Genomic DNA, 13,859 nt, shown 5'->3' on the forward strand with positions numbered 1-13,859 from the left:
ACTTTTTTCGATTTATTAGCCTTTAAAATGTTGGAGATTTTGTTGGCTCACCTTGTGCAACTATCCTTCAGTACCTAAGATTCATTGGGCCTTATGCAGAGTCGTTTTGACGCGTGATTAGTGCCATACTAAAGAGTTTGACTGACAATGATTTCCTGCAGCAGTCAGGCTTTTAGTATGACGTTAATCATATGTCGAAACGACTCTTCACAATGCCCATAGTGTTTGAGAGCTTCTGTTAAGTTGATATATTCTGTTTCTCCTATCAAGTTATTTTAAAGCGTTCATTGAATGAACTTTGCAGGCAGAATTGCATTTGCATTCTTCGAATGGTCATATCAACGTATAATTCAACTTACTATCATAATCTTCGAGATGTCCTTGTCGTTTATTGGGCTCACGCAAATAGGGCTTTTAATATTGCAATATTAGCACGTCCGTTACTTCACAAGTTAAATCTTTAACGGGATTTAATTTTTGAATGCTTTTCTGCGTTTTGATCATTTTACTCTCTGATCTATTTTTGCTACTAATATTACTAAAAAGTATGATGTCCTTTTTTTTTTTTACATAGTGTGTTGTTTGCATAATACAATAACTTAGCAGATGCTAACAGAGGTAACTTTCCAATACTTTTTCTACATTAATATTTCAGTTAGAAGTTGGCCGCCTACATACATAAGATCCTTAGTTATTAATTCATCTTCTGCGAATTAACATATTTTGCCTGTAAATGTTCCTAAAAAGTAGCCACTGTATTCCCTGCCATCTCTTTTCTTTATCTTTTTATATTCATGATGATCTGTTATTCTTCAAATTAATAGTTCAAAGCCTTCGGATGATTGCAAACAAATGTAGATCTAAGAGTGCTAGTTTACTTTTAGCTCATCACACTTTCAAAGATTTACAGGTAAAATTCAATACTATACATGAAAAGACATATTTATAAAGAACAAATTTCTGCAGGCATAGAATTAAATTCAAAGTAATACACCTGTAAGGTTTACGAGTACCTGTAGGGTTACTAGTGTAAAATCATTACAAGTGCTTTACGACGGATGAAATAAATGAGTGCATATGAAAGATGATTGTATTAGATACTATGTTCTACCGCATATGAAAGATGATTGTATCAGATACTAAAATCGATTCTGATTGGTTGTCGTCTTTTGTCTTTAATCTTCGTTTAACAAAGTAACAAATGAAGGAAGCATACCGCGTGCCGGTCTTTTCGACTTTCGAGATTGTGTGCCTAGAGTTGTGAGTAATTTAATTTCAGTGATCGTAATTGTGATGGAAAAATAATGAAACCACGAGTAAAACATTTTTCCGAACACGAGAAATTTATTGTGTAATTTCATTAGTGGAAAAATACAAAGACATTATTGAATGTAAACAGACTGACTTCGATCAACAAAGTTTAAACCCCCAAATTTGGCCGTTCAAGTTAAAACCAAGTTTATCCACGATTTGACCGAGACCTAACCTTCAACGTTGTTGGTGCAACAGACATTTTCACCGAGCTTAATTATGACCCTCGTTCAACAGTTGAACTTGATTGGTGCACACGGCCATCAAGACTCATCTTAATCGGTGTAGCCATTTGATTGCAATGCAATCACAAAGTCTTAGTATCTCTGTAATGCCTTTTACGCCGACGGATTGTTTGTTATAATAGTAACCTGTTAGTACTTTCTCATAGCTTTTACGAAACCAGATGTTTTGATGCAGTTAATTAGTCTTGTTATTTCACGACTAGTTTGTAATGTAAAAGAGTTCGTGGAAATGATAGATAAGCTGAGTTATGTATGTAAAATGAACTAAGAGTAACCTTCAACTTGCCCCCACCACTGCATTAAAGATAGGATAAAACCCATGTGATAGAGTCAAACTAAATTAAAACAAGTTGTCTAGTCTGTTTAAAAATGTTCTACAGTTGTTCCGTTGTCCTACTAAGATAATCAATAGCACATTGTTTTCTAATAAGTTCATTCTTGAAGAAGTTTTACTGTTATATTTTTTTCATTACTAAAATATAATTCTTTTCTTTTTCCCTTACAGATCCTGAGATAGGAAATGGTAACTTGTTCACAGAAGTTGGTCGGAAGATGTCCAATTTCCTCACAGGATGGGGACATCATAAAAACCGGACAACTCGAGAACAACACAATCACGTTCATAGCGGACCAGATATCACCTCATCCACAAAACCAGGTCCACTACAAGATGCTCTTTTTGCCGATCCATCTTTGGCTTTCGTTGTACGCGTGAAAAGGACACTTCAACGTCAGTTTCGCGGCAATGACTCTGCGATCCATATTCGACACGCTAAGCACCGCGCCACCAAAGTGACTACACAGCGAGTGCACCAGAGACACAAAAATCACACAGTCTCTTCTTCGTCACAACCTTTGTTATCAGTAACTCCAACACCAGCGGTGCAGGAAACCGCAGTTAACAGTAACGCTAATAACAATAATAATAATGTTAGTGGTTTTACTCCAGTGTCTTGGTATCATGGTGAAGGTGAAGATGATAGTGATGTGAATTGGACATCGTCCATTGACTCTGCCAAAGACCCTAACAAAAAACTCTCCTCGCGTGATTCGCCTACAAAGAGACGAATAGAAATGTGCTACGGAACAAATGAAGTTCTTCTTATCATTGGAGTCACGTGTGGAGTGAATTTTGCCTTCATTTTTGTCGTCATGACATTCGTCCATATCTGCAATAGGAAGAAAAAGTCGCCAGAGTAAGTTTTTTTAAAATTAAGTATTTAACTCTTATACATATGTATAATACTTTTATACCGGATGGTTTATAACGTAAACACGATATACCACATTATAGTGAAAAAAATATAACTATCAATATTAGTCTGTTGGGAATTATTTAGGAAATCATATTCATAGCTGAGTCTTATTTCGAAGATAATACCTATATTTCATGGTAATTTCGGAGGCAAAATCCATAGTACAAGCTTATTTCGGAACTAATACAATAGTGAAGTTAACTTAGAAAGCAATACTCATCGTCCATTTATTTATGAAGTAACATCCAAATTCTTATTTTGGAAGTAACATCCATAGTTAAAGCTTACTTCGGACTTAACACCCATAGTTGAGGCTTATTTAAGAAATAATACTAACACCTCATTCTTATTTTGGAAGTATTCCTAATACCCTGAACTCATTTTTATTTCGGAAATAGTATCTTTAGCTGAGGTTTATATCAGAACTACTACCCATACTTAAACTTTATTTCGGAAGTATTGCTTATAGTTGAGGTTAATTTAGGTAGTATTATTACAAATAATCGAATAATACAGTTAAGACTTATTTTGGGACAACGCCGATAGTTGTTATCTATTAAGAAAATAGTACTCACAATTTATATATAATAAATAGAAGTAAAATGTGTGAATACCTTTTTGAGTTTTTATGCCAATTGTTCGAAACTTATGATTGAATATAGGCCTACCTCGTAACATCAACAGGACATTTCGTAACATCGAAACGCAAAACATCGAGAGCCAAATCATCGACAACCAATTTATCGACAACCAAATAATCGACAGCCAATTCACGGACAACCAAAACATCGACAAGCAACTCTAGGACAACAAATCATCGACAGCCAAATAATCGATAACCACATCACAGATAACAAATCATAGAAGGCCAAGTCATTGACAGCCAAGTCATCGACAGGTTGATGAAATGATTGTCGATAAACTGAGTTCATGATTTTGGATGTTGATATTCTGGGTGTCGATGATTTGTACATTGATGGTTGGCTGCTAATGACTTGGCTATCTATATGATTTGGTCGTCGATATTTGAAATGTCGATGAATTGGTTGACGGTATTTAGGTGTCGATGGTTTGATTGTCAATGACTTGGCTGTTGATTTCTGTGTTGAAATGTGCCATCGATGAAATATATGTCGATGTTATTGGATCTACTTTTGGTGTCGATGATTTGACGTGATACCACTCCCTTTTTAAATAAAAAAAAATATTATGCACAGCATGGCATTGGTGTCGCATAACATCTGAGATTTCATGTAGTTATTAGCTAATGTTGTCTATCAATTCAATGAAAATTTTATTCTTTGTTGCCTAACTACCAATAGGCTTTTTATTAGTCATTATAGATATGTACCATTTACACTTACTACACTCTATTGATTGATTCTTTATTTATTCCGTATTAACTTACCAAGCCTAATGTAAAGTGCAAATAATGTATAATTTTGTAGAGATATAGATCAGTGACGACGCCAGAGGGGGGGCAAGGGGGGCGAGCGCCCCCCTGGTGGCTACTCCTGCCCCCCTGACTGCCATTCAGACTGCCCCCCCAGACTCCTACAATCATATAACCAATGAAAGCTTTCTACATATAGTATTTTATATCAGTATCATAACCAATCTCATTGTCAGATCGTACTATCTATACATTTACTATGTGGCAGATTAGTCCTCAAGCTTTCTTCTTTGAGGTCTGGGTATGCATGCATATTTCTGTTTTCTAATTTAGCGCCTTTTCCGGTAAATTTTAGTTAGTATACAGTTCTTTCTTATGAATTTTAATTACTGTGCCTAGTGAACAATAGTAGATTTGGTCGACTTGTTTTCTTCTCATTGGGTCAACTTCGATTAGAAAGAAAAGAAAGGTAAAACCAATTACATAACTTGTTTGTATTTATCCAGTTTTGAAGTTTTCAGTTTCATATTTTGTTTTATTTAAAGGTTCTATACTTCTATTTCCTGAAACATTATTCTCGGCTTTCAATATTCGGAGGATGGGCTTACAACAGCTTAATTTGCGACTACCAGGGCTTAATTTTTTGAAGGAAAAAAAGTTGTGTTTTTCCTTCTTGCAAATGATAATAATAATAAATGTATGGAATTAAATCGATTATTTATTTAGCTCCCAATAAAACGTATTGTCAGAGTGTGGATCTTTAATTAGTAATTGGTATACACTAGTGCTCCCTTACTTATTTTGTTTCAAAGTACTGACATGACGTCTACCATATTGACTAGAAATGTACGTGGAGCTGCTGAAAAATTCGTAGCCCAACCCAGGAGTGCACGTGGAATGGTGAAGTTTTACTTCTTCTACACTTCCCCCGTGAGTCAATATACTACCTTGTACAGTGCTCCAGTTTTGCAGAAGTTAAAAAAATCTGGAGACTTCCTCGCACCAATGTCTTATCAGATCTGAAGTTCAATCAGATCTAAGTTTGGGAAATAAATACAGGCAATAGTTAGACGGAGCTAAATCTGGGGAATAAGGATGATGATCTAGACATTGAAATCCTAGATTATGCAATGCTAATTGTGTTCACAGGGGTTCGATTGACAGGTGTATTCTCTTAAAGGAACGATTGACAGGTGTATTCTCTCAATTCCTTTCTCTTCATTTTCCGCGGTGTTGAACTTTGAATTTTTGTTTCAGTTTTGTGAGTAATGTAGAAAGTCTGAATTAAATATCTGACCGTTGCGGAGGTACTCTATGAGTACGACTCCATACTTATCCCAGAAGAATGTTGCAAATAGTTTTTCAACCTACTTCTGTGTCTTGAACTTCTTGGGGCGAGGGAGAAATGAGTGCTACTACTCCATTGACTGTTGTTTCGATTCAGGATCATAGTGGTACAACCATATTTCGTTCATGGTTACTATTCGTGAGCGAAATGATCAGCATTACATTCAAACTGGAAGAAGACTTCTGTTAATGCCGTCACTCTTTTATTCTCCTGACAGATTTTTTGGGAACCCACTGTGCCAAGAACTTGCGCATACCCAAGCCATTCTGAATTATACTACCAACGAGTTCCAAAGAAATGCCCACAATCTTTACTGAGACGGTAAAAACTGGGGAAGGGGGTTGCAGCCAGACCTCAGACTATAATAAGTATATCGTGAGTTTACTAAACACTTTAAAAAGTGTTTAAATAATAGCTTAAATTCTCTTTGTCAGTCAAAAACTTGGGTGGCGTAGGAACCCCGGCCCCACGTTATATCTACCACTGGCTGAAATGCTGTAATTTTCAAGAATAATGTCACAATTTGCATTCATGATTTCGGGAACAGTCACTGGATGTAAAGTCATCCTGAATGTAAAGCATAATTTGTTGAGAAACCGCCACGTTTGAACTAAGCCATCAATTCTTCACCACTGTATATAATGGAGGAGAGTCCCGTAGTGTTTCACTGATTTTCTCATTAATTTACTTTGGTGACTATCCTTGATGGAACAAAAATGTTATAATAGTTGTGATCTGGATGTTCGCTGTTTGGGCGCACATAATCACTTCAGAGGCCTGAGAAAGCATTAAGAATTTCATTATTAATATGAAAATTTGTTGAAAACATGAAAATTTGTTTCAAAACTACAGTTTCATCTTTCTACGGTTGGATTACGAGATTTTCAGCAGCCCCTCGTAAATTATATATATATATATATATATATATATATATATATATATATATATATATATATATATATATATATATATATATATATATATATATATATATATATATATATACGTTGCATATAGTACTAGACGAATTTGTTACTTGTAGCAAACGCGAAAGTAATTCAATTTAAGTTTCAAAAGTTGCATTGAAAAATATTTCATGTGCAGACGTTACTTATTTGTTAGTTACAAATTTTACTTGAAATAAGTTTATCATATAGGCCTAATATAAAATCAACAACGAAATACAAAATGTAAAGTAAGTCAAACATAATAAATGTCATTTTTGGTGTGGAAAATAGCCGCCCCCCCCGAAAATGTATCTGCCCCTCCTTTGCCCCCCTAGGAACTTACAGCTGGCGTCGTCACTGATATAGATTGAGGTTGATATTCAAAACTACGTATTAGGTGTCTTAATTATTGATTTTCGCTGGTAGAGCATCGAACTTAAGATTCGAAATTCTAACCTTCAGGTTTCATTCCGATATCTAGCTTTATCAAAGATCATTATGCAGTTTTCCCTGCCTGCTATCAGCAATATTTTAGCTTGTTTTCGTGACAATGCTGGCTTTTAAAAATCGTTGCAATATTAACTTAAGAACACCTAAGGAACCACAAAAAATATTATCACTACTTTCTCCACTAATTTGAAGAAATACTATTATGAGTCGAAGAAAGGTAGTTTTGAGTTTCTTTAACATCTAACTCATCTTGTTCAGCGTAATCAAGTTTCTACTTGTGTAAAGGGAAAAGTCAATCAGCTTTTTTTTACGATGTTTACCCTGAGTAATGTCAGGAACAACGACATTGTTCTTTCGTTGTTATGTGCGTTTTCAACGGCATTGAATACTTGAGCCATCTTTCCTTATTTATGAGGAACTATTCTAATATTTTCTTTAATTTCGAACTAAAATTGTGATGAAGTGGTTTCATACATTTCTTCTTCAAGTATGATCCAATGTTTCGAGCTTTTTCTTAAATGAATTTGAATTTTATATATAAACTAGCACCCTCCAAATCTTCGGCTCACTATTACGCGCTAATAGTTCTTAAAGTTCGTACTTAATTAAAGTTCTAATTTTTTACATTTAACTTTGTAATGATCAAATCTAAATATGACTACGCCTCTTGTCCTATTTTGAAGTAATTAAATTGAAACAGTGGAGTTTTTAAATTGCAATTAAATTGTCGCATTTGTTTTATATGTGCAAAATGCCTGCACATTAGCTTCATCTCTTGTAGGTTGGGTAGATACAGTGAATCTACAGGCAGCTATTAGTCTGACTGTGAACTATTACTAGTGTAACAAGCTGGCGGAAGGAATTTTGCATTATATACAGGGTATTTCAAAACAACACTAACAACGTTTGGGATGTGATTCCTGACACCAAGATAAGACAAAAACGATAGACCAACCTAGAAGCCCAAATGCTTCCTTTCGGAGTTACAGACCGCCCGAAAACATGAAAAAATGAACTTTAAAGGCCCATAGCTCCAAAACTATGGGAACTACCGTAGTCGGGTCAAGACTTCACTTCGGAACTAATATGTGCCCTATCCAAATATCCCAGTTTCAGAATCCTGAGGCACTTTCAAATTGTATGCTCATAGCCAAACTCCCTCTATAAAAATTGTTGCGTGAGTACCTTAGGATTCTGAAACATGTATTTTATTTTATAAGACATATACCAGTTCCTAAGTGAAATATTGACCAAACAACGCTAAGTCTCATAGCTTTGGAGCTATGGACGTTTGAAGTTCATTTTATCATATTTTCGGCAGCCTATAACTCCGAAAGGAAACATTTGTGCACACAGGTTGGTCTATACTTTTTGTCTTATGTTGACGTGAGGAATCACCTCCCAAACGTTGTCGATGTTGTTTTGAAACACCCTGTATATAGAATTCAGGCCATCACATCTGTGTGTTATTTAACAGGTATTGTAATTGTAAAATACTTCGATCTATGTTTTCAGGGGGAAAAGTATAGAACTAGATTATTTGTATAAGGGAAAGAATACACAAGAAGAGTAAGATGAAATGTTCATGATACGTCAATAATTTTCCTGTTAAACAAGTATAGTTTTATTGAGAAAATGTACAAATGTATGTTGTTTTAGGAAGATGTGGTACGAGGTCCGTATCCAGTTGCTCCTCCTCTGTTGGCGCGCTAATGAGAAATTTCAATATTAATTGAATTAAAGGGTATAAGACGGTGAAAAGTGCCCTTACACGGATTGCTGTGATATTTACACCAAAGGTATCTCATATCCAAGGATCACTTTGGTAAAAAAAAAAAAAAAAAAAAAAAAAAAAAAAAAAAAAAAAAAACGAAATTCCTCCGAATTTCGAAGTTATTGTTGAAAATTTGAAAATCAAAAAGTGTTCATATCTTGGAAACGACTTACATTACGAGGATGAAACATAACATGAATATACTTTGTTTGAAGGATCTTACCGTAAACAAGAAACAACGTATTCTGCCTTCAAATTTCTAGCGAAAAGTGCGTAGAAAATATTCGAATTCAAATATTTTTACTTTGTTTGAATGACCATATTCTGTTTTCCACCATAGAAGCAACACCAAACCACCTAGAATGTATTTTGATCGTGATGTGATTCTCACGGTGCAAACTTGGTGTAAAATGAGGAAAACAAAAGTCGAACTCGCCTGGAAGATATGAAATTCGCGTTACGCTATAAATGTTTTGGCCGGCGCGGATATTGTCAGAAGTCACAAATGGTTGAGTTTGAATTTCTGATTCGTTATGAATGGCTCTACATGACAGTATAACTCCCGTATCATGCGACTATAAGAGTGGATGTTCGTGTTTTGGTCGCTTACGAGAAATATGCCAACCCACGCTTTGCTATTACTTGCAGAAATTTAATTTTTTGTCGGTAGATGTGTATAGAATTTCAGCACCTCCGTGTTAATTTTTCCCCTCTATCTTGTCTTTTACGCATATGTCATGGGTTCAAATTTTTAGCACAGCTCTAAAAGAGTTTGCACCTTTTTCTTAGAAACTCCTGAACGAATTCGTTTAATATTTATACCACGCACTCCATACTAGCTGGTAATGCTACCGAACTAGGATTATTTTTCTAGGTTACATAGAAAGCAGATAATTATTTTTAAAACTCTAACAAGGAACCCTTTGGGTGCGAGGTTGCAAGTGCAATCTCTAGTAAGGCTCGTTTGAAAGTGTAGTATGAGCAATGACAACAGGGAAAATATTAGCTGCTAATGATTGATCATGTGCATGCGGACGACCACAGAAAATGCGTGTCTGGGAGGTGCAGAGATCAACCTTCACAAAAGAGACAACGTCAACATTCACCAAAGTTCAAAGCAAACCATCAACTTGCACTATAAACACCGAATAAAAAATGATGCGCCACGATGATCACAAACATTCGCACCGTCAAGATCGAAGGCGGACTCCTTGGGAGTTACGCCAATTCAGGACGTTTAAATAGGTATCCTCTCTTAAAGAATGTATATAGAATCATATTGGTGTAACAGGTGCCAACACATTCCATCAGTTTTCATCTCCCCGATATACCTATATGATTTTATATGCATTCTGTGAGAGTGGATACCTAACTGAACGTCCTGAACGCCTTGTAAATCTCAAAGAATTCTCCTTCGATCTTGATTGTGCGAACGTTTGTGATCACTGTGGCGCGTTATTTTTCATTCGATGTTCATACTACAAGTTAATGGTTTGTTTTGGACATTTCGTGAATGTCAACGATGTCCATTTTGTGAAGTGTAATACATACATCCCATAGAAGGTTGATCGCTACACCTCCCGGACACACATTTTCTGTCTCCTTGCTCATGCATATGGTGAGTCAATAACAGCTAATATTTTTCCTGTTATCATTGTTCACACCACACTTTCAAATGAACCTTACTAGAGATTGAACTTGCGACCTCGCACTCAAGGGGTTCATTGTAAGTATTTTAATTATGTTATTTTTTATATTCACTAAAGAGTAATTGAGAGAAATAAGGAAATACGCTATAGTTCCAGTTCACTAAATAGAGGTACGTAAAGTAAGATTTATGCAAAATTTGGCTACTTTAGCATTAATAGTTTGTGAGAAAATGGTACATGTATGTTCAGAAATGCAATTTTAAGAAACTATAAGTTTATAATTTACAATGGATTTTCATCAATAAGGCGGATCACAACATTCAGAAAGCACTATATATCCAACGTCTTTTCTTCGTTCTTGATTCTTTTGAAAGGATTGCCAACTCAGATTTTCTTATACGTTTTCTGTCCAAGTCCCGCAGTAGTTTGAAGGTATATTCACCGCTTGAAATTCACATCTTTTCCAGAACAGTAGTTCTTGCTTCACGGCCACTATTAAAACACAGAACAGCATCATTACACTGCAATCTGTACGATTTTAGAACCAGCAAATGTAGTTTTTCGGCATAGTTGGCACTTCAGTGCATTGAAACTTTCATTGGGATTCTGTGTTTTCTCATGCAAACATTTTCCCAAAGGGCAGCCTCCGCAAGAGCTCTCTAGTAGGTTTGATAGCATTCATCACTGCAGCAAGCATGAATGTTTATATTCATAATGTTCTCCAATTGCTTGAAATCTGTTATACCCAGACCATGAATTCTCTCCTTTGGGACATAGCATATGCGTTGGTTTCTCGTCAGTTGAATATTTACGAAAGTAAGTTGCCTTACTGCTTTCTTCATCTCCTGAAGGTTACCAATGTTTTCTCTGATTGCTTCCCTATAATCACTGTTGAATTCAGGTTTGTTGAAGGGAGAGCTCAGCCCCCGTAGAATATATGTGCGCTCTCCCTAGAATAGCTATACGAATATATTGAAATATTTGCTCTTGTCTTTAAATTTTTCGGAAATAAAAGTCTTAAAAATCAAGACTTTTAAAAAGAACATTAGTTTTTTTTCTTTTGGCCAATCTAATTGTTTTAATTAGCAAACCGAATTCTCGTATAAAGTCGAAGTTAAATAAAAACTTGAAAATTAGATACAGACGTACACAAATGCTTTACAACGTTAGTTAAGGAAAATTGCAATATGTTGATCCTTTTGTAAATATAGGACGAAGAAAGGAAGGAGAGCTAGCATTGGCATGAAATGTTGATATAAAAAGGTTGGGAAGTGAAGCACTATAGTAGAGACTTGGTAAACAAAATAAAACAGCCCGAACGAAGTTGAAATTAGCCTTCATCCTCCTGAGGTATTCTTCGCATATATATTGCATAGGTTTCGAGATGTGATGTTTTAGAAGCCTTCTTGCAGTGTTGGGAGCAAGGGAGGAATGCAAAAGGCCGAAAAAGAGTCTCTCACATGGAGGTGTAATGTGAGGGTTTTCCACATTGGTTTTTATAGAAAGATTTCTGTTTTGTACGTTTTATGTATTCCGACATTCGCCTGGTGGGACGAAGAAACTTTCTTGGAAAATTTTGAGTTAGAATGGCCTTGCCGGACCAAATCCGGATTTTTAAACTGTACCTCTTAAATTTTTATTGCCCTCCCTTTTAGAAAAGTCTGAATTCAATACTGGCTATAATATATCTGTAAGCAATCTGCGCGCTTCATGTAATACTTCCGCCTGATAGGTTTACTACCACGAACTAATAAGGAAAACAAAGAACAGTGAATGTAGAACAGTAAACAACACTAAGCAAAATGATGTGTGCATTCTTTTTGGAACGACAAAGCAAAAATATATTCACATCATTACAGAAGAGTGTTATGGTCAGGCAACCTGGAATGAACGAAAAAACTGAAAATAGATATATTTAAGCCTGAAAAATACAACGAAGTACACAATAATATGCATTTCTCGAAGGAAACCTGATGTCAGACGGTCATGAAACTTTCAGCAATGAAACGTCAAAGATACTTTCCAAAAATCGAAAGTTTTGACCTCAAACACGGACACCCCTTAAGAAACAATGTGAGACCGCTAGTGCCGCTGATAATCGAAATATCATTTACGATTTTATTAAAACTGCGCACTGGAAATTCGAATAGTGTTAGTACTGCAATTCTCGAGCTGGGAAAGGAACAGCATGTTTCGGATATGAGTACATCTGTCATGAAGTCCTTCGAGAAAAAAATATTACCCTGTAAGTTCGGAGTCGCGGCCTGTTCAGGAGAAGAGCTCATAACTATTGAAAAAGCTATTGTGGCAGCGAAACTTCACAATACTGTTGATTATTTGGTACTAATCTTTGATGTAATACATATTCGACACGGCAAGAGTCAAATAATGAGTATGAGCTAAAATCGTACTCTGGACAAAAAAGCTTGCCTCAATATATGTCGTTTACATTTTCCACTACTACTGGTTATATTGTAAATATGCTGGGGACATATTCTGCAATCGCAAATGACGCAGCAAAAGTAAAATGTGTGTTTCAAGATCCAAACGGGCTAGCGATTCACATGGCACAAGGTGATATTTATTGTATGAATCGCAGCTTTCGGGAAATAACTGAATATTTGAAAGAAAGAGAATTTACAGTTTTAATGCCTACACTGAAAGGTAAGCGCAGGCAATTCACTACGGTTGAGGCGAACATTTCCTGCTCAAAAATTTGCTGGGTTGTTGAGGCAGTTCATGGTATTCATGGAGTGGTATTGCCTTCTATATCACCAACTGGATAACATGTTGCTGCCTCAAATTAGATTGTTATGTTAGACAGCTTTTTCTTTTTTTTTACATAATACTTTCAGTAATCGTTTTAATTCTGACGATGGCCTCAACGAGGAAGTCCAATAAATAGAGCGACAGCACATCGCAGAGAACACATTAGGATTAGAAGTAGAAGAGTTCGGTTGGAACAAGTGTACACGCTGTTTCGCACAAGTCACATCTGTGGACATTCTGAACTTTTCGGAATTGACAGAAAGGGATCTAAAAATTCGGTTTATAGGTTTTTATCAACTGTCTTAGGCATCTTCTACACGGCTGAAATGACGAACGAGAGCTCCCTTCGTGCCTAAGCTGTTAGCGTACGTGTCTTTGGCATGGGAGACCCGAGTACGATTTTTGGCGGGAACTAATATGGCAGGAGTTAGTTAAACAGTAGGTCCACGTCTCATATAGCCTCGCTGCTGAAAGGGACGTTAAAATCAACTCATGTAATGATGAATGAAAATATAAACGTAAACAAGAAAGTTCTGTCGCTTTTTTACCCACCATCTTCGGACATCGATATGTCACCTAAGACGTACCTGGAAGATCAAAAATAGTCCACATCATTTTTAGCCAAATGTCTGGAAGGTCATGGATTCCATCGCAGTAGAACTTTGTGGGCCGTGAAGCGGAGAAGATATCAAGTGCATTTTGCAAATCTACTGGGGA

General features: G+C 36.0%; 1 protein-coding gene across 1 annotated transcript in view; it reads left to right on the forward strand.

Moving 5' to 3' along the window:
* The window catches only part of LOC145664634 (uncharacterized), a 503,737-nt gene that overhangs the window by 328,749 nt on the left and 161,129 nt on the right, over positions 1-13,859 (forward strand). The window contains exon 3 of the mRNA XM_081731469.1: positions 2,062-2,752. Coding sequence (XP_081587595.1) covers positions 2,109-2,752 — 644 coding nt within the window. The 5' untranslated portion in view covers positions 2,062-2,108. The remainder of the gene's footprint in view (positions 1-2,061; positions 2,753-13,859) is intronic.

Source organism: Thermobia domestica, chromosome 11 (assembly GCF_964235325.1).
Source record: "Thermobia domestica chromosome 11, izTheDome1.hap1.1, whole genome shotgun sequence".
Taxonomy (NCBI): domain Eukaryota; kingdom Metazoa; phylum Arthropoda; class Insecta; order Zygentoma; family Lepismatidae; genus Thermobia; species Thermobia domestica.